This window comes from Bombus fervidus, chromosome 1, assembly GCF_041682495.2.
Source record: "Bombus fervidus isolate BK054 chromosome 1, iyBomFerv1, whole genome shotgun sequence".
NCBI classification, from domain to species: Eukaryota; Metazoa; Arthropoda; class Insecta; order Hymenoptera; family Apidae; genus Bombus; species Bombus fervidus.
The window spans coordinates 18,072,024-18,097,641 of NC_091517.1; the positions used below are offsets into that span (position 1 = coordinate 18,072,024).

Consider the following 25,618-nt stretch of genomic DNA (forward strand, 5'->3'; position numbering starts at 1 on the left):
TACTTCACAGGCCGACAAATCTCCACGCACAGCGATCAACTTTGATTAAACGCTTACCAATTCTCAACCTACCCACAAATTCTCGTTAAAATTAACGTAATAAACCCGCTTTACACACATACACGATTTTCTGCCAGAGAACCATAAAATCCCATACTTTAATTATCAAAGTTTTATCGGACTCTGCGTGCGCACAGGCTGCACGAACTAGCAGAAAAATCTAATCGCGTTTTAATCGAAACCAAAATGAAAAAAACTTACATAAATCGAGGATTCATTATACGTCTAATTAAGACACGATAGCTAGCCGCCAGATTATCTCGTTCAGCAATTTTAACCGCTCAGTTAGTTAACCATATACGCTAAAGGTATAATCACGAAGGTTAAACTACAGGGTGATACAAAAATAATTGCAAATCGGATTTCAAAGTTTTCTGGGAAAGACTGCGCAAAAAAAAAAAAAAAGACAAATACAAGCCAAATCCCCCATAAAATTTTTCTAATACAAATCTTTTCGAGCATCAAGACACAAAATTATACGAATGTTATCGTCATGCATTATTTTAATATCAATGGATCAGACTTATTTGCTGTTAACTGCGTAATGAGCGAAGAAAGTTATTAATTAGAGAAAGTTATAAAGAAGAATAAAATTTTCTATTTTATTTTTTCATTTTATTCAAAACCTGAACACACTACGTTTTCGCGACTAGCGGGGCATAGATATATTCTACTTGCTTCAACTATATATGACAATGCCTAGCCGATCTGTCTGAATCTGTTTAGGCACACATTCTACTTAACTACGCGAATCGTGTTTAACTTATCAAATCGCACTGTCTTTATGTGAAACAATTATGACTAACGATACTTCTTTACTTCTTTATGCAACTATTCTCGCTGTTCTTGTACATTTTTTTACATTACATTTTTTACATTCTTGTACATATTTTTGCTTCTTACGAGAGTTAGTTTAAGCAAAGCAAACATAATGAAATGAATATGTTCCTCCGCACTTAAGAAGAAACTAGCCAAAAAATACAACAGATAGATACAACTATATGCAAGAAGAATTTATCTTGCTCCTTCCATTCACTTATTAATGCTCATTCGCAGTTGCGAAGCGGATTCGCGTATAACATGCGTGCACAAAACAGTCGCGATCTCTTAACGCGTCAGGTGAAACACGTCCGGATGGCCGGTTATCGTGGCAGTGAGCCGTCGCGCGATATTTCGAGATTTTTTAATTCCTCAAAGACGCGAGGCGCGGGCGAAACGAGGCGGCCGCGCGTGTCTGCGCGCATCCCGCTGGCCTTAAATTTATACGCCGCCACGAAGAAGCTTCCAATTACACGCGAATTTATGTAGACCGGCCGAGTCATTAAGATCGCGAATTACGCACGATCCCGAACTCCTCCCCGCCGCCGGATTACGCGCGGCTTTCTCGCGCGCTTCGACCCGCCGAGATTTTCCGTGAGGTTGAGCGCGTCGTCGACTTCGCGACTTCGCCACCGGATCTTTGCGGTTCGACTGAGCGATAAACTTAATTGGATGTGTGTAATTAATTTGCAAGATCACGTATAATAAAGGTACATGCATCTGGTTTAATCATTTCGATGAATAAACGTTGAGTCGGTAGGGTTATGGTTTTAAACAGATACACTGGCTAACGAAGGAAATAATTCCTGCTACTAACTAGAATCTTAGGAAGGATGTACAGAAGGCACAATACATTATTCTTCCAACTACCAATTTAACTAAATTATACCTAAGCGGAACAGGCATTTAATCACTTCAACTCGCATATTACGACAAAGGAAAAAATTTATGATGCAACCCAAGCTGCGCGCCATCACCTTTATATTCCTTCTTGGTCGTTCCGAAATTACTCGACAATAATCACCTTTTCCAACCTGACTACCAGCGACCTGCGTTTAACACTTCCATCTTCATTATCACCTACACGATCGTCATAACCCGGCCAATAAAAACCACCATACATAAACTTCTTTGCCGCGTTCTCGAAACGTCTCGCATTCGTTACAAATTATCACGGCGCAATAACGATCATCGTTCTCAACCAGAGGCCTTTGTCGTCTGGTCTCGACTTCGTCAACCGTCTCGATGGAGGAATAAGCGAATGAAAAACCATGAGCAACGATAATCGCTGTTAACCGGTCGAACGTTGCCACTGCTAGTTCTCGTCCGTTTTAATTGATTCACGTGTTTCGGGGGAATCACCATTAGTGGCTGTCAAACTTTATTCCTGGACAATCTTTATAATTCGCCTTATCGACGGGAAAAGGGAGCGCTGCCCCGTTCGGAATCGTAACCATTCCATTAGCACGCTAACAAAATAAACAGAGCGAGGCAAACCGGTAAATTGTACCTCTGCTTCGATCGTCCAAAGTGCTTCGTACTCGGAGTGCACGTTTCGCTCTCGTCAAGTACTCGCTGCTCTTTCCTACCATCCTCCCCCTCTCCCTCCCATTCTCTCTCTCTTCTTCGCTCTTCTTCGTTCCGTTTCACAATCTTCCTTTCCTTTTCTCTCCCTTTCGCTGTTCCCTCCTTTTTATTCCGCACCGGAGAAGCAGTGCCATCAGAGAGAACTGCGAGAGCAGTATCGAGAGGGAGGTCGGCGACGCGGAGGGGAGGGAGGATGACAGGTTGCCTGTGTCCTACCCGAGGGAGCAGCAATTTATAAATAATTGAGCCGAGTCCGGTAAAAAATGAATTACGCGTCCCTGTACAATATGAGGAGTTGCTTTACAGTAAAACGAGCAGGGGACCCGCGAGACCCGTGGCTCCACCATGTACCCGGTGAACAGGGAACGTGAAGCAAAGATAGAGACGGAGAAAAAGGTGTCGATGGAAAGATAGAGACATAGACAGGGGGGATAAAGAAAGAGGAAGTAACATAAGACGCATCAATTTTGCAATTGGAGAATTTTATGTTCGCGCGGCCGCCATATATTATGGACGAGAAGCCACCGGGCTTCTCGCAACATCCTGTTTCGATCAGCCGCCCACGTAGTGCCGCGATGCCACTGCCCTTTCGATCACTGATTTTCCTAATCCAATTTCCCTCGGTTTGTTTCGCTTGTAAATGTTCAGCGGTTGTTGTAGCTTAGTTTCGAGGATAATTACGGCGTAGTTAATTTTATCTTGAATTAATCGATGATTGTAAGGGTTCTTAGTAAAAGCAATAAAGTAGTCGCAGATTTTGTATTTCTTGCAAAAGTCAAAAGCTTTTTATACCTCCGTACACAACCCAAATACACGCTGCCAAATGCACTTTCAAGTGCAAGAGCTTCGAGAATCACGATCCGCCACCGATTTTCCACCGTCGCGGATAATGAAGTCGTAAGGAGTCAAGACCGACGTAACCGAGCGAGCCGATCGAGTTTGTTGGAACAAAAAGGACCGAGGGAACAAGAGTTTCTTCCTTTCAGCGGCGCAACGACTTTAGAAAGTGGCATTTCGCATTCACCGATGAACCGGTTTATCATAATTGGCCAGGCAGACCGATACGCCCGAGTCATTACGTCGGACATTTTTGCAACGCTGCTGCAACTCGTTTGACACTGCGCCAAACAGTAGCTGCGATCGAAAAACAAATTATCTAACAAGTAACGTGCATTCTGCCATGCTAACGATTATCAATAAGAAAAGGGGACGAGGAAAGAACGAAAAGCAAGAATAAAATTCCTGAGCTCTGCGGAAAAATTCGTATCGACGAACGAACAAGCGAAAAGGAAGAGAAACAGAAAAATGGAAAGGAAATCGCGGAGGTGGCGTTCTTGGAAATTAAGAAAACAAATATTGTGGAAGCGAGGACGGATAAAAGGGAGAGTAATACGACGCACTTCAGAAGATAAAGTCGGTAATGCTTTTGGCTTTCACGCAAACATCATTTTAATCCCCGTTTCGGTGAAGGTAGCAGGGAGTAGGCAGAGAAGATGGAGAGGTCGCGAACAGGGCGACCGTCGCGTCGACGCGTTTAAGCCAGACGAAGATAGACATCGGAGCGAAACGAAGGGATATAGAAAGGGGGTGGAACGCGGGACAGGGCAACGGAGATCGACGCACAGGGGTGGCTCGAGTTGAACCGAAGCGAGTAATCAGGGAGACATTATTTTCCCTTTGAGACCCGCCGTATTTTAATACGAAGGAAAACGTATAATCCGCTTGTACAATTTCGAGCCACTGAATTTGCCTGTCTGTCCGACTCCCAGCCCTGTCTTCTCTGTTTCTTACTCTGTTCCTCGAATCGGTCGTGTTCGCCTCTGTCTCCTTGCGTTTCGATGGAAATCGAAGGGTGGCGATATCTTTCTATGGTCCCGCTTTCGAATTCCTCCGAGCAATATCCGCGAAACAAAAGGGTGGCGGCCAACGGAACGATTTAAGAATGAACAGTAAAACGATTTCGCGATCCTTAAGAGGATTCCTCTTTTCTCCGGCTGTTTCTCGTTCTTTCGATCGGAGTACGCGCGAGGACCGGTTTGATGTCCGGCGAAATTCGCTAATGACGCAATTATATCGCTTTCGCGGGAACATTGAACCGTCCTAATTCGCCGCTCGCGGAACCGTTAAAGAATTCTGTCTCCGCTACGAATTCTTATTTTACGTCGTCCCATTATACGCTTCGAGCAAAAACCGACAAAATAAAAGACGAATAAAAGAAATGCTTATAATACCGGTGTCAAGTGCGTGTACACGTATCCATGTGTGTATACGTATTCGCGTTGGTTAGTGTTCGTGCGCCTATAGTGTCCCCTCGTTCTTTCTCTCCCTGGGTTCGCTCATCGTCCAGAGAATAACATTCGCACTTTACGATTATGCCTGCCTACTTTTTTTGTCAAACAGCCTGGCTGCTCGGTGTCAACGACAGATTCACGATCGGCTCTCGACTCGCACACGGCCGCGAGCCTACCGGGGAGCAGCATTCAACGACCGGCGAGTTCCACATAAATCGAGATCCTTGAATTAAATAGGCAAGCTTTTAGCATCTATAGAATCCCTCCGTTTTAATCCTCGAAACCGAGCCTCTCTAGGTAATCCGTGATTATTTGACGAAGCCAGCATTGACTGCTGGTACGCGCGCATGTGCACGCTTGGATGAATAAATTATAGTTTATTGTGCTTCCTGATATACGTGATTTATGCGATTGCGCATCCTGATTAAATTTTAGAGCTACTGAATTTGTTTACAATTTTTTGATTTATGATCTGTTCGAATGAGTGTTTCGAGGTAAAAATACGAATGCGCATATTGGAATGATATACGCTACGAATAGAAAGTTTAGAAATAATAGAAATTTCAAAGTAGGTTCTTGAACAGTCATAGCTACTTGAATTTACTTGAATTTCGTTTGATATAATTCACAATAGCTACGTTACAGTTTTCCTGCTTAAGGAAATAGCGTTTCCATTGTCGTATAACTCATTTTTTAATTGGTGATAAATCATCATTAAATTCACAATTAATTATCAATATCGTATAAATTACCGTGTTATTGAATTAATCCTATTGCGCTTACGATGATTCTAACAAACGTCTTGTAATGTGAAATTTTGATTTCAAAAGCAAGCGATTGGCAACGCTATTTGGAATGTCATTCCTAATAAATAGTATTCGAGTTTCCCTACTTTGCAATAATTACATGTACTACATCTCCCACGATAGTCTTTTTTATATGACATGTTAATGGTCGTAACATAAAGAAACGTTTTCAGAATCTATCGGCAAAAATCAATGAACAAATGAATCTGTTTTAACACAATAGCTATAGAACATCTGCTGATTGTTAAAGAAAATACGATAAAACGATAAATATTCATAAATTGCAGTAATTTCCTTGCATTTGCCATTTTATTATGACTCTTGTTACGCAATTTGCCTGAAACATAATGCAAATATAATGCTGATTTGCAAAGTATACACGCATTATCAGAAGAGAATTTACAAATCTATTGACAAACACTTATATTCACGTTTTCGCTAGCTATACTGAAGTTGTATTTGTATTGTACAGGGTAGTCCACGCAACTTATAACGAGTTTTTCCTCTTTTCTCAACAGTGTTAGGAAAATACGATGAAAAGGACCAAAAAGGGTGCAACAAAGTATATATACATTTAACAGTTGCATTATTTGTTTCTGATGGGAAATATAAAAAAGTAATAAGATAATATCACGATATATTTGAACTAATATCCCAAATAATATAATTTGAAGACTTCTTTATACACTTACAACTTTGAACTCCACTGACAGAAAATAGCAGAGCACCCATTTTCACATTTGTACAGCAAATGCAAAAATTTCCCAAGAATTTCTCACAAAACATCGCACCAAAAATTACACCCATATCTCACACTGCACTTGCCACGGTGAAACATTGATAAACGAACATCTGTACGCTTCAACGTCACGCATACCAAGGCATATACACGAATCAACTCTCAATAAGATATTCAACCACAATGGGCTACGAGGAACCAAAGGAATTTCGTGGCGAAGCGTGAGCGCGCCGCCAGCGGCGTTTCCCCTGCGTCAAAAGTGTCAAGAAAAATAGAATCATCCAAAAATAACCCTTCGAAACGATATTTTGAACGAAAGATGAAATACGTGGCTACATCGACCAAGTATAATAGCAGAAACCAGCCTCTCTGTTCTTTCTTTCTCTCTCGATCCTCGTATTTTATCCGATATTTTTGAAATACCGTTCGCGACGACCGTACGGTGACCGGATGTCGTAATGACGTACCGACAAAAGCGCGCTCCCTTTCTCTCCCGTTCCTTTCTTCTTCGTCCACGTTTCTTTCTCGATCCTCAATTTTCTCGATGCCGCCGCGCATCGAGAGAGTTCGTCGCTCGCGCTTTATTTACGACTGCATTCCGCGCGCGGATTCCGTTACGGGATCCCCTGATTAGCGATGGGATCAAGTGTATCGCAAGTATCTTCGAATTTTAGTAGGTTATTTGAAACATTTCGCGAGTGCTTCGAAAAGAAATACGTAAATAAACAAGTAGTACTTGTAAATAGATTCAAACGTCTGATTAAATAAAATTCCTAATTGTATTTCTAATAATTCAAGTAGAATTTTAATTAGAATTGTTGCATCATTCAAATATTACATATGGCGATATAACTTGCAAATTTCCATCGGCTCTCAAATTCATTGTTCCTAAAGAAGTTGATTTTCAAAGGTTAACTTCGTATCAAACTTACGATATTACAATGACTGCGGTAAAATCGAAATCACCCTATCATTCCTCAAAAAGCCATAAAACAGAGAGCAAAGTGTTAAACAGAGGATTACGCACCTGTTCCCCTTTCCCGATGCGAACGCGCCGTAATATTCAAAGAGATCGGCGAATCGAAAAGAATTACGAGCGGCGGGCGCGGTAAAAAATAACCAAAGGCTTTTGTCACAATTTTCACGGCGTCGTCGGATCCCCGACGCCAATTCCTCGCCATTTGCTCCGAATTTAACTCCTCGTCTCTTCAACCTACTCTTTCGTTCATTGCTTGGCGTGATTCCTTCTAAAGAAATCGATGGAACGCGGCTCGGGCAACGGGAACCAGTAACCGGTCGCGGAACATCGTTCGATTGTTTGCGCAAAGATAAGATTAAGGGTACGAACTTTTCCCACCGTCGAAAATCGCTAAAACGTTCCACGTTCTCGCGGCGCGTTTTATCGCTAACGATACGCGGTTTATTGACAGGCGAGCGCGAAGGCGAGGATCGCAGCTTATCCGCGCGTTATTTGCTCGTGCTGTCCCGTTGGTAGCGTAACGTGTCAATATCTTTACGAATACAACGACGTTCGATTCGAAACGATAGCCCCGCGCAAACTGTTCCTTCGCTTTGCGTTACATCACCATTCCTCCACTTCCGGTAGGTGGGGCAGCGTACGATCGAATTGAAAGGATAAACAGTGTAGCTTCTTGTTTCTCTTCGGTAACACATCGTACAATATTCTTCGAAGCAAACAAAGTAGAGGCGCTAATAGAGTCACGAGTTTGACGATAGTTTTTCTCGGTTTTTGGGAATCGTCGATTACGTGTGTCAGAGATGCGTTCGCGGATTTCTTCATGGCCACGCTATTTGCTTTTAGATAATACTCGTTCTTTACGTTTCGATCGTGGAAAGGGACGTGCGATTTCAATGGGACTCCTCTTTGGAAATAGTGATGTAATGTTTAGATTCTTCTTTTTTTTTTTTTTTTGATCCCGATCGTTCGATATCGATTGTGGAGGGAAATACCGAGGCGCGATGAGTTATGTGTGCGTGTGATTGGATCTTGAAATTTGAAGGTGGTTGTGTAATTATCTCGCAGATGTTTGCTTTCATTTTGCGGACACATAATCCACCGGTAAAGTTCGCGGAGATTAGGAGCTCGGGTAAATATTGGGAACTTGTCATGGAATCGAAGGACGTTCGGTCAAATTGTAATGTCGAGTCTTTTTGTGGTAAAAGTTTAATACAGTTTGTACACACGAGTTTTCTTCAAACAGTTATAGATGTCTGAAAGATTCCAATGCCTCTTTAATAATTGTAATTCTTTAATTAATCGTGCAATGAAATCGTGTCTTAAGAGTGATCTAAATTAATTATGTAATACAATTGAAAACAACACAAATGCAATAAAGCGTAACAAGAGACAACAAACATCAAACAAGCTCGGAAAAGAGAACAAGAAAGATGAAGTCAATGAAACACGAATAACATCACTACGTATTAAAATAAAGGAAGCATAAATAAATTGCAAAAATCAAAGAAACGTACCAAGAATCGAGCATCGAGAAATTCCATTAAAGTAGAAGAACACAGTTTAACATTGAACGAGGGAACAAAATCACATTATTCGCAGCCACGCTTCAGACAGACACGAGTCACCGGTTCGGAGAACGCGTAAATCGTGGCCGTAGCTGAGATAATTCTCCCCTAACGGGCGAATCTTGCGGGCTTCGCGAACAGGCGTAATTCGATTCCCTTTACGCAATTTTGTCGAATCGTGGTTTCGCATTCGCGAAGCTCGCGACGCAACGGGTGTTCCGCGCGAGAGAGCGATCGGTCCACTAACCAAGACTCGACGCAGACAAACAAGACAACACTGTTGCGATTTCACAGCGTAGACGCTGGGCGATTCAGCAAATCTATATTTTCTACGACAATACGCGTTTTATCATTAGCAATATGAATCATGACGATGTCGCATCGCGTCTAGAACTGATTATCTACTAAACGCGTTAGCAGACGATAATAAACATTTGTTGAGTTTTTGCGCTACGCATATGTAGTTGGAGAAAGCGAAAGTGATCACAGACATTCGTCGTTGATTCAACTAATAAAAAAATTGATGGAGCGTGTACGAAATCAATGAACAACAAATTTTCTTTGGTATATCAACATTACTCTAAACGTTCCCAAACGCCCACGATCCTTCGCAATTTTTTCTATTCGTTTACACATCGCGTCTCCACCGAAGGAAATTTATATTAGCGAACATTCGCGAATATTTCGCACGGCTAATAAATGGAGCTCAGGCGTAAGATCGATTTTAGATCGACGAAAATCCACTCGATTCGAGCCAGGCTCGAAATCTTTCTGGAATCAGAGACCGAGATCGGCTAACTTCGTACGATCTCGAAGCGCTTGTAAATTGATCGCGGCTCGCGTCTCGACTGAAAGCGATCTGCTCGTTAAGTACCGCAGCAGCCTCCTCGGAGAGACGAGGCTGGAAAGCAATCCGGCGTGGATCGAGATCGAGATCGAGAAAATAACGATAAAACGTGACGCGGTCGCAATTAATGGCGGAAAAGGTATCCGAGAGCTACGGCCGCGATCCAGAGCCCTCTTCGCCGCGATCGACGACGTCTCCACTGAACGTTTGCGACACGATGCAACACGCTCAGACATCGATTCGAGCGATCGAACGGACTACGTACCCGATGAGATCCATACGGACGATGCGTTCGCCGATCGGCGAAAGGTGCGCAGCAAGCGTTCTCTTTAACTTCTATGCGTCTTCTTTGGTGCACACATAGAATACGCAAACACGAATGCACTCGTACACGCGTATGGTATGTATCGTCACGTGAATGCGTGTTTCTTGTTTATAAAGTACACGTAAAACACAAGATCTTGAAACGGATAAAGACTGCGTTCATTAATACGTATATTGTTGCAATTGTAACTACGATGATAACAGAAAGATAGCGACTGATTTTTCGCCGTAATCGACGAATCAGGTCCACTTTTCGCGGTGTCACCCCGTATATCGCATGGGAAAATAAATCTTGTGGACACTCACCGGGAGGGAGACTGGACACTGGACGCTGTCACCGGACACGGGTTGCAGCGACTGCAACAGATCGCGTGCGTGAAAGAGAGGACGGCTATCAATGGCTGCATTATACAATACCAGTGAACTGGTGTACACGGAATATGGTGTGCGTGCGCGTACGTGTGAGAGCGCAATACGCTGCGCGCGTACGCGACGACGCGCGAGTATGTAAACGTAGACGCGCGAACCGGGTCCACCGAACCAACCGAACCAACCACCGAACGAAACAAACGAAAGGAGCGAAGCAAGTACTGTCAGGTATTCCCGCGAAGAGGATCTGTCTCGTGCGTTGAAGCCGTGTACGCCGTACTGTCCCATACGCTTGGGAGTATAGCGAGCGCGCCAACGAAAACGTCGAGACGACGAAACGAGACGAGAGGTGCATGCCTGTGCTCCACCCTGTTTCTCGGGTTTACTTTTCGACGAGCATTTTGCCGATTAGATATCGACTCTTTTGCAAACACACCGCGCTGCACTGTGGGATTATTCTAAAAGTAGGATTTCCTATAAGCGTTAAACGTACATACATACGCATCTACATATATAGACACTTTCAGTTGGACACAGTGTTACACACAGAAATGACATATCGGTACAAGATGTTTGTATAGTAGAACTTCATTTATAAGAATTTTTTGAGGGATTTTATAATAGTTTCCATAATTAGCGGAGTTCGTATAATAGGAGAATATAATAGAATTCATTCACATAATGGAAGCTCGCGTTCAGATAAGTAGTTTCAAACGGTAGCAGTTAAACGCTAAGTAATACTTCGTTCCGGTAAATGAAATTCATACAAACGAAATTGTACCGTGCCACGGTGTATCAAAGAAGCACATTTCTAAACGATCTTCGACTGTCACGTTCGCATGAATACGTATTCTACGTTTATAGAAAATCTCACTCGAACGTCTCCTTGTTCCTTGTCGTCATCTTCGGCGGTCTCCTTTCATTCTTCGTCTTATCTCTTTTTAACCGACTTTACAGTGATCTTTGTCGCTCAGGTTGCTCGTGGTACTCGCGAGAGAATTCTTTCTGTATCTATCCCGCTCTCTTTCATTTCCACCTGATTCCACTGGTCGCTCTCCGTCTACGTTTTTACCTTTCCTTCTGTCCCCTTGTCTCGATCCCTGTCCACTCCCCCCTCCCAGCGTCGTTCCACCGCTCGACCGGACTGACCTGTTCACGTGTGCACCATAGCCGCAATAACTATATCCAGCCGCGCTTTTTTGTCAGCCCGTTCTTACGTACGCTCGGAAATGAATTGAGTTATTGTAAAATCGTGTCCGGCCGACTGTAATTGTCCGCGCGTGCCCCGCCATGTTCGTACGCGGCCGCATGCGACCTCGTCCATTTTTCACAGCGGTTCACCTTTTGCCGGTGTAGACATAGAGCGAGCATATCAAGTGGAAAAATCTCCACACAGTTCGCCATCCGAACCTCGATATCTCCGCTTAAAATGGATTTGTAATATGAATCGTTACGAATAGGAACGAGCTAGATCAAACGCGCGATGCCGTTTCACGTTGTCGCGGAAACGCGACCTCGACTCGAGAAATGGTACAAGCATAAGATAAAAATGGGAAATAAAAATGTGTAAAATCTCGATTTGTCAGAAGAGGCGGAGCTATCCGCTCGAATATTTAATTATCGATTTTGTAAAAGAACGAATGATTTAGCGGAGGATTCTTTGGTGGATAGTTCCGATCGAAGGGATTTTTTCCACTCCAAGTTCCAAAGAATCCTGATTCATTCGGTTTATCGCGATACGACGGCATTTACACGGATCGAGGGACGCGTTCGCGCCTTTTCAAGGTGAATAGAGAGCTCGGCGCCCCGACGCAGGCCCATCCTGAATGAACAAGCGCAATAAGCAGGTGCTGGTGCTCGACTCACCGGCTTCGAATCTCCTTCCAGCTGATCGGCTTTATGGCCGTGACGACCCCATCCACCGTCGAACAATTACGGCGAACATCAGGAAGCACACCGTTCTGCGGGCAGAAGAAAATCGTTTTATTAGTAGTCCGTGATAGACGGTTTAACGTTATGGTTGGACGGAACGATTCGTGAATTTGTAAAGAAAAATCTAGGTGTGTACCTACACAACGTGTTTCTATATGAATATGAAAAGAAAATTTGTCACATTATTACGAAAAGAAATATAATTCACGCATTAAACAGTGTCTAAACACAGAAATAATTTAGTAAATTTCAAACTTTTATTTCAGTTTGCTTTGTCATTAAATTCATTCTCTCATATTTCTAATCATTTTACGAATATAGTTTGTTTCAGTGAGTCACCGTGTATAATATCAAGTAATAGATACGCAGGTTTATCGCTCGAAACTGATTGTTATAAATGTTGCAAAATTAAGATGTTTTGCGTAGACTGTAGACTATATATACATCTTGCTATGATATCTTGAAAGCTGATAAGGGTTATCAAAGCGAGTACATATTTTGCCGTGGATCAGGCATGTTTAAGTAGAAACGGGATTTAGCTTGGCGTAAATCGTAGTACGCTCATTCATAGTTGTTTTTAATCAAGTATCGTTACGTAAAGAAGTATTAACGCCGTATTAGCATAGATATTTTTATAAGTAGATTAAGATCATAACCATCCCTTTCACTTTCATAAATAAGTATTTAGAAAAAAATTTGTCGTCTTTCTTACTTCGTACGATACGACGAAAATTGTAAGGAAACATCCATCAAATTTCTATAGCGTATCAACGTCACTAACAACTTTTATTACATTAAACGTATCTCACACTTAACAGCTCTAAAAAGTTCGAATCCGAAAGAATCCACTCCCTACAAACTTACTTGGTAAAAAACGAAAGAAACAAACCTCGCCAAACGTTTCACAAATTAAGGGTTCCAAGCCTCGCCATCGTCTCCAATAAAAAGAAAAAGAAAAAAAAAAACCGTTACTAACGTGTTCCCGTAGGACTCCATTATCCAACCTTCCGATAATTGATAACGCAGCGACACAGCGACGAACGCGTAGGATTTGCATGGAGGTCGGTGGAGTCTTGGCCCGCGGTCGCGACCGACAGATACGAAGGATCCTGTACGAAGACAAAGGACGATGATTCAGAGGTAGTAGGAGAGAAGTACCTGGTAGATGACACGAGATTCCACCGAAGGTGGGCACTACGTCACTGTCTTTTTCTTCTGCTCGTCCTGTGCTGGTTTGGAGCGCGCGCGCGACCGACTATCGGACGCCGCGAGGTGGTTTTCGACTCGAAATCTCGGCATTCCTCCCGCCGCGAGGAATCCAACGATGTTAAATGAACCGTCCCGAGGAAATATAATGTCTGCTAAACATTCTTCTCCGTTTCCGTAATTTACGGCCGACCGAAATCTCCCGAATCGCTCGACGAGACTGATCGCCCCGACGAAAGTGCCCGCTGACGAGAATGGGAACTCGATGCCCCGACAGCAGGTGCTTCTCTCTAACTTGTGTCACACTGCCGGGGGATTTCTTCTTTTCTTCCCTCTTTTGTTAAGAAACGAACTAGGCGGGATGAAACGGATGGTAATGGGTGAATGCTGATTCTTTGTCGAGATGCGGACGAAGTTGTTTTTTGGGGAGAGACTTTTTGAAAAAACAACCGAAGGAGATGCAGAAAGTATTTGTATACGCTGTTCATTTCTTTTGGTATTTAGATACACTGGTTAGAAAGAGAGAGAGAGAGAGAGAGAGACAGAGGCAAGGCTACTTCTGATAGTGTAAATATATCCTACTTCGAATCTGACTACCCGCAATCGCTATCAGAAAAAGAAATTTAATTGTATTTAATTGTATTTAATTATATGTTAACAAAATATTTGATTCAATGATATGGATATAAGAGCAGTAGTAGTTTTAGTTAAGTCTAGCAGGTAATAGGACAAGAGAGATATCGAATACAGAATGCTGATAGATTTCATTAATTTCTATGAGTAAAATTTAATTGAAACAATCGGCCAAGAAATTCGTTCATCGCTGAAACGCTTCATATCTTGCAAGATTCACTGTACATCGAATTTCACGGAAACTTTCCAATGAAATACGAGGCGCATTAACCATGTCCCGGCTACGACGTTCCTAACTGAACGTTCCCATGTTCCGTGCGGCCACTACGACGATCTGGCAGTGGTGATTCGCTCTATTAAAAGAGCGACCGATCAATTAGCAGTCGAGGCGACCGGGGTACCTGTGGCACGTGGGCGTTCCTGGCTAGCAGGGAGCCGTAAAGTCGTTAAGTAGCCACTTCGGACTTGGAAATAAGGAGATGATGGATCATTAGCCTTGGGGATCCTTCTGTAACTTCTGCTAGTCAGCGAGCACAGCATACCTGCGATTTGTAGAAAAACAAACAGCCCGAGTGGCGGAGCATTGGTCTCGCGTTAAAAGGCCTGCTTTACTATCGAAAATGCTTGTACGTTTTGCACGATGCATAGTTTGTAACGTATAATCGTCTATTAAATTTGAGTCTGTTCCGTCAAATAAATTCCAGTGTTCATATCTTTTAAGCTACAACGCTCTATACCTTAGGATACAAATATGAATGATATGCATATGTATGTAGTCGATTTATACTTGTTATTTAAGATACCTGTCAGTTTAATTTAAATCTGACGTTGTTCGTATTAAATACTGCTACAAATTACGTATATTTATTAACACACTACGTTTCCCTTCCTTATGTTTAACTCTAACTCGCCAGTACTTCAGCTCACGATTAAGACATCCGATTAAAGCGCGTCGATGCAACACAACCTGCAACAGGAACATCGCTTCGGACCGCGGACAATTCTCGTTGCATCTTCGGAATGCAGTCAGTACAACTACGTTAATAGGGCACTCGATATATCGATATGATCATAGAAGCGCGACACCTGGCGGCAGTAAGAGGCGGTCATAAAGGCGCTAAATGGCCACTTTCGACCAGCGAAGAAAGTGATGTTGGAACATTAGCTCCGTTCCAGGTATCAGAGAAAGGGGGATAGGGTTCGCGAGCGAGCTGTATACCGCGACCGAACAGAAAAATACGTAAACTCGGCTTGTATTACGCGCAAATCGTCGGACATGGGAGTCGGTGGCGCTGGGTCGCCGACAGAAGCTTACGGCGGTAATGGTAGTTGGAGGCACGATTGCGAATGCACCGACGATAATGCACCGCCTTCTCGTTTCTTCTTCTCCCCGTATTGCTCGAGAACCGTACGGCGAATCTTATTTCCTGATAAATGTAACGTTCGCGCCATTACCAACAGGAAGAATCATATTTTCTGAGCATATTTCACGGAGGCCGCGGCTTTTTTTGGTGCACAGCAATCGCGCGTTTATTGGCCGTCCAGCGCGGTGCAACAAGAAGGAAGTTGTAATTCCCGGATAACGCCTAGCGTAATGGCGCATCAAAATCAGACGGCTACTTTTTTCTTTCTCTTCTTTTCATCATCCACACCATGCGAAAGGAGCGTTCTTCGCCATTTAGGTCTTCCAGAAACACCGGGTCGCCTCGAGTTTTCGCTATTGCATTAATATGCTAATAACGCGTGGGTGTTCTTAAGAAATAAGGAAGCGTGCGACCAGCAACCTACCCAGCCATTTTTGGATCTGGTCAAACGTAATAGACCAGTGTTTCGCTGTTTCTTGTTTCTTCTCGATGGAGTCGCAGGAAATTTCTAGCCTCGTGTCTCGCGAACATTTTTCCTCCTCCCTTGTTTTCTCTTTGCTTTTCGTCAGCAACAAACGTTATCAGTCGAAACGGTCGTTACCGGTGTCCAGATGGCCGGGATAACGCAACCGCGAACGCTTAGACAAAGCGCCATTATTTACGGGCAAACAGATTGGCTCGCTAACCCAGGAATTTAGGTGTGCTCCGATTTCTAGACCGCGCGAAGAACACACGCAGCAATTTATAGCATCATTGTTACTCCTATTGTAGTTCCTGAGCGTGGGCGAAACGCGCCGGTGACATTACACTTCGCGAAATCTTGCTATGAACAGTACCTTGCTGTGAACAGTACCTTCTAGTGGAACCATATGCATCACAGGTTGATGTCCCAGAAACAGCCTTGTTTCCAGTCTGAAACATTCGCCGAAGTCTTGTAACAAAGCTCCTCTAGTTGGCCTATCGTTCAGAATTTCATTGGATAAATTAAGAATGTTCGAGAGAGTCGATACGAAATATATGGATCGTATAGAATCGGATGTATCGTTTGTTTGAAAGAAATAGAAATGTGTCGACGTGAAAGGATATTGTGTAGCTGTATATTAGAGAATAAATTTCAATCTAAAAGCAGGATGTTGGAAACACAATAAGTTCCTTGGCGCTCCTAGATAACACGGTAATAAAATTGTTGCGACTCTTGTACACAATGCAGATGTTTCATAGTGGAATCAGGGACGTGCATTCCCATTACTTGTACTACTTTTTCACAGAACCCTTCCATTTGTTTTCACCATAAACCTATCATAAAATCAAATCGTCCTCGTCAATATCAAGAACCTCTTACTTCCAATAAGGTTCCACGAAACAAAAGCTCCGAATCCTCTTCACAAACTCGATCAAACAACCGAGTCTCGAAAACGACCGTCCGAACGAACGACCACGAGAGGAGCGACCCATGCAGTTGGTCCGCGGAACGAGCGGCATGCTGAGTGGCGCGACGGCGGTAGCGGCGGCAGCAGACGAACAGCTGATTAAAGAATGTATTTGCTCGGGCTGAGAAAAGGAGTAGCGGTTCGAAGATTCAGGAACAATCGGTCGAGAGGAAGCGAATCGGGACCGAAGCGAGGCAGGCGATCGGTCAGGTAGGAGTCCGGTAGGCGAGCTGTTTGCCGGTTGGAAGGCGAGTCCGAGCCGCTGGAAGGATGCTGGAGAGGCCGAGTGGTGGCGGCACGGCCGGTGTGGTCAGGTGGTTCGCAAGGACGCGGCAGGCCGTTCACCCGTTCACCCGTTGCACTCCCCTCCCCCTCCTACCACTGATCCTGCTTCCCTCTGTCCTCTCTTTTTCTCGTCGGATCTCTCTTCCTCGCGTCCGAATCACGCGGCCCTCTTACCTCTTCCAGGCGACTTCGTTCGTCTCTCACAAGCTCTTGTGACTCTCTTCTGCTGGCTCTCCCTGGCTACCCCTTCCCTCTCCTTCACCTGTTTCTTCCACGCTTTCTCTCTCCTTCCGTTCTTCGTGTAGTGTTTCTTTCTTTGTTCATCCACATCCACAGTGTTTCATTGGGCGGCTGTCTCCCTGTCTTCTAGATCCGAGCACGGCACCAGCACCGACTTAACTAAGTAAGTTACACCGGTATTTGTACTTACTTTGCCTCGAATCGACGCGCTGCACTCGTGCTCGTGTTAACACGATAATTGGCCTGTTACGTCGCGCGGAAAAAGCGCGCTCGCATCTTTTTTCTGTCGATAACGCCTATGTCTCTCGGTCGTGGGACCGTAGAGTTTGGATAGTCTCTTCTTAGTTGAGATACTTGCGATTTGCAAGCGTGTTTACAGGTTCTACCATGGAAAAAGGGAAGAGAATTGGAGCTGTGGGAATCAAGCGATCGATGGTCATTGAGATTTGAAAGCAAACAAATATCGTTCCACAGTATTAAATATAAGTATTATATAAATAAATCTCATGAATAAATCCGAATAAAATAACAATCCCGTTGGAAGTATCACTAACTCCGTGACACCACAGACCAAATACGATGCAAATGATCGAGGCACCTTCCCATTTCCACATCTAAATCCATCCCTACCCTACAAACAGCGAGTGATACAACTAACATGCTACGAAAGTAGATCAAAATCAAAGGGGGACACCGAAGAACCTTCCCCCATCAAGGAATCATGAACTGTTCGGTGTGATGAAACATTTCCTCTAGTCAGTGATTGCTTTACGTGTCGCTAATAAATACTCTCTGTTTATGTGTCTCCTGACTGAATTCAGATATTTGCTATCAGAACTGGTTTCACATGGCAATTTCAGTCGGATCGTAAACGTCAGAAACGTTAACCGAAATACACATCAATCGTGGAATAGGTGAACGATAACGACCTGCGAGACTTTTCGCACGATCTACGACTATTCGTTTGCATTAACGCTTCCTCGGCCTTCCCGCTGGCCTCTCAGCAATATATCGCGACTGGACGATCACCGTAATTCGCAGGCAATCCTTGCACGGGTCATATTTCAGGCCTCGGCAAAAGGCCGCGCGCGATGCATTTTTTTCAGCGTTACGGTCCCTGATGAATATTATCCAAGCTACGGTACTCGTCCGATTAACCGTTTCTACGGTGGGGATTAGTGCCCATGATTCGGATGATTAGTTTATTGTCAATGATTGTGTACGTTGGAACTATCGAACGATCGATCGGTATTATTAGCGTCGGTGTTATTATTATATGTACCGTTAGGTATCGAATGTTGCTTTAGAGAGTTCACGTGTGAAACTGAGAAAGTGCTTTATTTAATAAAAATTATGAAATACAAAGTATATATTTTATAATGAGAGAATCAAAGTATATCGCATGAATCGACGATAGAAGAGAATGATGTTAAATATGAAACGGTTAATATTTCGAAAGATCTTAGAAAAGGCCGTTTTAGAAAACTTGTATTCTCATGATTGATAATTCGAGAATTAAAATACTTGTACCTTTATTATAGCGTCTCATTGATTGGTGGTTTCTTTCGGGTACATTTAGATGTATGGTACTTTTTATTCAGCATTATTCATCGAATCGTGTAGAAAATTTTTCTTCGTGGGTTATGAAAGAGTTTGTACGTAAATAGAAAGGAATTCCAGTCAGCGATAGAAACAGACAGACATTTCGACATAACACTTGGAAAATCCGTGTAAGATTCATGTTCACCGCCAACAAAAAAAAACGATCTTCATATGTTTCTCGTAACCACGGCAAAAGTTAGTTCTATACTACATCTATGTTGTATTCACTGCCTTTTTGTTATCAAATGCCACTATTTGTTAATAACATATGATGTATACAAATCCTATAATAAACCCATTATCGAGTAAAAGTAATGAGCGTCCCTTGTAAAAGGTAATGACAGTCCTTGAATTTATCAATACACCACCTTTTCAGAAATATTTCCCACCATTATTAATTTTTTCAGATCTCCAATGCGAACATCCTTTTCATTAATAGGTCTTTATGGTATTGAGCTATAGAACTTTTACATGCTACCGACCAATGATTCAAAGAAAAGTAAAGTACTCAAAAAACCATCCTCTCGTATGTACGTTCACAAATGGTTTGCAAATCGCAAATACATAGTACCATTTAAAGAAATAAAATAATTAACCTTATGATCTTGAAGACACCTCCCACTTCAGAAAGATGTACGTTCAGCATTTTCCACATTAACGAATAGTTCAAGAGATAGTTACGTAGGTAGATTATTGTGGATCATCGGTAATACTTGCACAAAAGTTAAATGCACGTAAATGGAGAGGCAAACTCATCTTCGTCATTGTCAAGAACCACACCGGCGTTTCATCTTTTCAAATACAAAGCAGCAAATGCAAACATCAAGTAGCTATCGTTGGATCCCGTCGTTCGGTGTCACGAAATCCAGCTTTCCAATTAGAAAGCGTTTTTCGTGGCGTTTCACGCGGGCATACACGGGTTCGTTGTGAACGAGCTAAGCCGGATACCGATCAAATTCCACGGTACAGTGAAATTCATCGTCGCTGAATGACGTCACGAGTGAAGTAACAGGAGGCCGGTTGTCCGCGTGAACGAACCCTCGTCTCCAAGCGGTGGCACCCGTCCACGAGAGGTGGAAAGAATCAGAGAAGGGGGACAGCCCTCCCGCGGGGAACTAATAACCGGGTTTCACGAGGCGTGTCCGGGTGCACGCGCGTCCGCGCGAAGAAAGCCGCGCGGGCCGGATTCCACGCGCCGAAAACGACGCTGTCCTCCGCACTACGCTGTTCAACTTTTGCAGGGCGCACGTCGAGGCAGGTAGCCGATAAACAGACGGCTGTTCCAACCGACTGTTATTAGCTTCTTTTCTCGGGGTAATGCGTGCCCTGTCAGTGGCAGTGAATAAGGAGAGCAGAACGAACGCGATCTCTTTGTCAGCTGGCAACAATAACCACGTTGACTTTTCTCTTCCCTGTCCTTCGTTTCTTCGCCGTTCACCCTTAATAGCCAAGCCAAACCTTCGTAATGTCTCATCCTTGTCCTTCGACCGAGTTATTCCACGATTCTCGGTTCGTGACAAGGATAGACGACGTCGTGGCGCAAAGGGGTGGCCCAGGCGACGCTCCAAGTCGATTGAACAGAAATTGAATGATTGGGAGCGCGCGCCTCGAGGGCGCTTGATTGTTCATTCAAACAACAATCGTAATTGCGTTACAGGTCGGCCTGAGAGGGGAAAGGAGTAAGTGGAAGGGACTGGAACGAATGACTGGCATCGTGGGCGATGGGAACTGGCAGAGTCGAGTCGCGGCTTCCGTGCACGTTGGGGGTTGCTCGGACGAGTGGTCTACGCCAAGCACTCGGCCGCTCCTCGATGCCACTACTCGAGCGGTGCTACGCTAACGTTATTAGTGCCACGAGCGTCCTCGATCGAGCACGCTCTCGCCTTTCGAGCGAGCCGTGCTTATCGCGTGCCGCTATTTCCCGGGCCGAATATGTTCGTATCGAGGCTTTGTTCGCGACTCCAAGAATAGGTCCAACAGAGTCGATTGATTTCTCACAGTACGACTCCGCTACTGGCTCTTGCTAGGGAGTCTGTTGTTTTTGCTTGTTGCTTGGATGAGAGGTGATTTTCGCGTTGATAGCAGAGTTTTTGTCGTACATTTGTATGGTTTCTGCATTGTGTTGAATTATGTACTCGAAATGTTCGTCGTGAAATTTAGAAGAATTTCCTGATCTCTTCATAGCAGGAAGTTAACCATTGAAATATATGTGTATAATAATCCGTTATCTTCTGAGTTGGAATTAAAGACATTAGCATTCTATCAAGTAACGTTTACTGGAATGACCTTAGGCGATTATCCGGTAACTTCGTGATTCGTGTTTTGAAAATCTTTTTATTCTTTGTAAATCCCTGTAGGCTGTTCAATTTGTCACCATTAAAACTCTTTTGCGAAGATTGAGTTAAATTATAGCTCGTCGATGTTGTATCCTGTGAATAGGTATAATTTAAACTATCACAAAAAGAAGATTGGATAAAACAAAGTTTCCAAATAGAGCTATCTATCGTTCGATCTTCCACTTAGTGGACGACTACCGTGACCAGTTAATCGAGTCACAGAATCGACTCTTCCTGCATGAATCAAACATTTGTCACCATTTCCTCTTAAAATACCGTGTATCAAAAAAGAAATCGACGTTCGCTGATACATAATCAATTCGAGGAACCAGGACCATCTACGAGTTGTACTCAAATATTTATCGGTAAAGTGGTAAAGTCTCGCGTAAAACAAAGATTCACACGTCGAATCGGCAGTGTCGAAAATCCCGTGACGTCCCCCGCGAATTAGCTATCACGAGGTCGTTTGCTAGAACACTTGTGACGCCGTAAATAGGTATGCTCAATTTGCAAGTTGCGGCTCCGTGTCTCGGCAAAACCGCGAGAGATCGTCGTGCTCGTCACACATACACACACAGAGCCCGGCATAAAAAAGGTCTTCTCCTCTGTTCGTTTCCATTTCTTGCAAGAGGGGAATAGAGGTGGCCAGTCACCGAGGAGCAAACTAACAATTTGCTTAGTTAATATTTGCTCAGCTATATGTTTTTTCGAGTCGCTTCCTAAATCGAGGTTGACGCATTGTTACCGTCTTCGTTGTGATTAACATAATAATGCAAACACAATGACACGGCGAACTCGACGAGGCCGGGCTCTATTTGAGCAGGTGAAAATTCTCTCGTTCTAGTGTACTACGACGGATTGCGTAGGTGAGGACGCGAGCGAGTTACGCGCGCGAGTGTGTCATCGCGGGAACGCGTGACAATTGTTTTCTGATTCAATTAGATAGGATTCGCGAATTTTCGGTGCCTTTCAGGCGTAGTCCAACCCGCATCCCCGCACTCTTTCTTTCCACTTCGCGACCGCTATTTTTATAGGTTAAAGAACGTTTGCCTAACTCGTTGCGCCGATTCTTTTATGAAGAATATACATACGTAAAGAGGACATTGTCAGAGATGGAGCTTGAGATTTTTGTCTCTTGCGTAATGTTACAGGTGCGTAAAGATATATTTTTCGAACCCAAGGGCAATTCTGATATACGAAAAATAGATACACGCGTGTGCGCTATTTGAATAATAATAATTTTTGTTAGTACATCAAACACTTTGTAGATCGATTACTACCTCCTTTTATTTCAAATCGTCGATAACAGCCTCACTTTCATCAGCGGCGTACTATTACCCCAGTAAGTCTTCAACCCCATTCGCGGCGCATAAATACATCAGCCGAGATACCGATGAAAGGGCTCGAACAGGGCGAGGAAGACAATCAGTCGCATCGAAGAGCCGCTTAAAGAACACTTTTTACCTCCCATTGAGCTCGTTCGTTTACGGAAGCGAACGTATACCGGAGATTTCTCATTTCCAGGTAATTAATTTACAATGAACCGGACGAAGGGGGAGCTAGCCCTTGTTCAGAGGGTTCCTTGTAGTCTTCGGATGCTTTCAACGAAACCAAACAACTAACCGGTCTTCGATTATAATTAACTCTCGTCGATAAGGCCAGAGAGATGTTCGATCCTTCCTCATCGATAGAGGGGTACGGCCATTATTACGTTCCAACGCTCTCGAAGTCTGCTCTGCCTGGAGTTTTAACCGTTAGGTGACCATTGTGATGTGAAGTAGCCTTGAAACCGGGATTGAGAGAGACGTCCAGCTATGCACGTCACATAAACTCGCCTGCGTCGTACTTCTTCGAAGTTTATGCCGGTGATCGACCACCTTCTTTGACTACTTACGCTGTTACGCAAAAGAGGCACGGGCAACCGAGGCGAGAAAGATGACACGTCAGAAAATATTTCGAATCATTCTCGTAATCAGAGGAAGAACGAATCGCCTCGTCGGCAGGAGAGCGGCCGCTCGATGAAAGTCACGTCTATTGTAAGAAGTGAACTTCTTTCGAATTGGGTAGTCAGGTCTTGTAAAAATTCCTCCGACTGTGCGGAATATGTGCAGAAGCGTAAACGCGTTGTTTTCGCATGAAATTACAAAACTCGTTTTAGAAAGGTAATAATAAATTTTATTTCAAGATACATTCGAAATTAATCAGCTCGTAAAATATCAAAGCCTGACACTTGAAAGTATCGATTTCTCGGTATCTAGTACTTAAAATTTCTATCTGCGTAATAAAAAATGATTCACCTACATTTATAGTATGAAGTCAAAGTATCACAGATATTACAAAACACCATTATGTTTATCCGCCGTAACTAATTACCCCAAATACCAGAAATCTCAAACTCCCTAAAATATCAAATTCTAAAGGACAACTCTCACAGAAACTCCACCAAGAAGCCCATAATCGTACTCGTCGTCGAACATCAAAGAAAAGAGACAAACTCCGTGCTAGAAGTCGATTAAGTCCCTGGACGAATCCGTTAGGGACGATCGTTTGTTCATCGATGGACGATCGGACGAAAGAGGAGACGCAATCACGGCGAGCACAAAAACAGACGTCGAACAGACGCCTATCCTGGGAATAGGATACTTGATCGTAAAAAATAATTGAAAGTAGACTGCGCGGAGAAGAGGCGACGGAGAAAAAGCAACACGGTCCGGATGCAGGCCGGAAAATGACAATCACTATATCGCGCGAAACCGTTTCCTCTGTCTGACGTCAAACCCGATCGAGAGCTTCGTGTTTCGTTGCAGACCTCGTGTAAGGGTGAATAGAAGGGGGTTGGTCGTGTTAAGGGGGAAACAGGATGGAAGCCTCCGGCGTGCTCGCCCTTCACCAATTTAGTAGCCGATCTTCTCCTCTCGACCGACACTCTGAAATTCCATCGACCTTCCAACGTGTATAAGTCGAGGGTGACTAGCTTCCCTCTCTCTCCACGGCCACCTCGATCCCTTCTTCCTGCACGAGACCGTGCCGTAACGTCGACTCGTTCGTCACTCCGTAATCGTTCTGTCGACTGGGGCTCGTTGACAGGTGTCCACCAAGGACACCTCGTTTAGCTCGAGAGAATCGATGATCGTCTTCGTCTGACGTAACCCGTACTATCGCGATGATTCGATGCTTTTCTCTTTCAGTACTTTCCTTTCTTCTTTTTCTAATTTCTTCCTTCTTTCCCTTTTTCTCCTTTTACTTTTTTTTTTTTTTTTTTTTTCTTTCTTTTCAGTGGGCGATGATCTGGTTCGATCGAACTCTATGCGTCTACTTGGACGTTCGAATACCAAACGCGTGGAAATGAGAACGATCCCTATTGATAATCAGTCTTGTGTATCATGACCAAACGAAGCACGGTTCTCACTTTTTGTTCCTTCTTGTTTCTTTCGTTGGTCGGTGATCCAGATCAATCAAGCACACGTTCGAATACCAAACGCGTGGAAGAGACTCCTGCCGATAATCAATCCTGTGTATCACGCGCGAACGTCGCGCGACCGATTCTCGTTAATCCTTACCTTGATACCATCAACAGGGTGGCCCGTAATCCCTCTTCTATCGGCAACAGAACAGACAACTCTAATTACTCGGTAATTTCTTTCTAGCCAGTGTAGGCTCGATCGTTCTACAGCTCCTCCACGAGCTTTCGTCTTCTTCGTTCTGTGAAACCAGGTCGCGTACTCGCGCGCGTATAACTTTTTACCACGAGACCGCGATCGTTTTCCACTCGCCTTAACGATCCGGTTTAATACTGTTATTAAGTATTTCATTAGGGCTCTGCTACAAAGTAATAAAGAAATTTATTCCTCGACGCGTAAGTACACCGAGGTTGCTCGTGTCCGCGCGTGGAGACGCCGGCTCGTAAAACTTGATGAGGGTTGCTCCGCCGCGGGGACCAACCAAGTGCACGCTTTTTGTTTGTTCCGCGTTCGTTTCACACTACCGAAGAGATCACAACTCTCGATGGGCTTCCCTTGGCCTTGCCAGCCACCGAGAAATTGCGAGAATACCTGTCGTTTTACGAAGTTTGTACCGACTTGATTTGATTCCAAAGTGGTTCCGTTCACACGCGTAAGGTCAGCGGTCAGACAAGACGAGACTGGGTTGGATCTGTCGATGATTAGTCTCTTCTCGATTTGGAGAAAATTATGGATTCTAAGGT

General features: G+C 43.8%; 1 protein-coding gene across 7 annotated transcripts in view; it reads right to left on the reverse strand.

Moving 5' to 3' along the window:
- Positions 1 to 25,618, reverse strand: part of Sox102f (transcription factor Sox102F) — a 206,341-nt gene that overhangs the window by 131,744 nt on the left and 48,979 nt on the right. For 2 of the 7 annotated variants that reach the window (XM_072006617.1, XM_072006593.1), the window contains exons 1-3: positions 13,208 to 13,390; positions 12,253 to 12,347; positions 10,324 to 10,374 (exon numbers count right to left, since the gene is read on the reverse strand). In XM_072006617.1, the coding sequence (XP_071862718.1) occupies positions 10,324 to 10,374; positions 12,253 to 12,347; positions 13,208 to 13,375 (314 nt within the window). In that variant the 5' untranslated portion in view covers positions 13,376 to 13,390. Of the gene's footprint in view, positions 1 to 9,958; positions 10,076 to 10,323; positions 10,375 to 12,252; positions 12,348 to 13,207; positions 13,391 to 25,618 lie in introns of those variants that run through there. The other 5 variants (XM_072006646.1, XM_072006641.1, XM_072006608.1 and 2 more) reach the window with 4 other exon arrangements.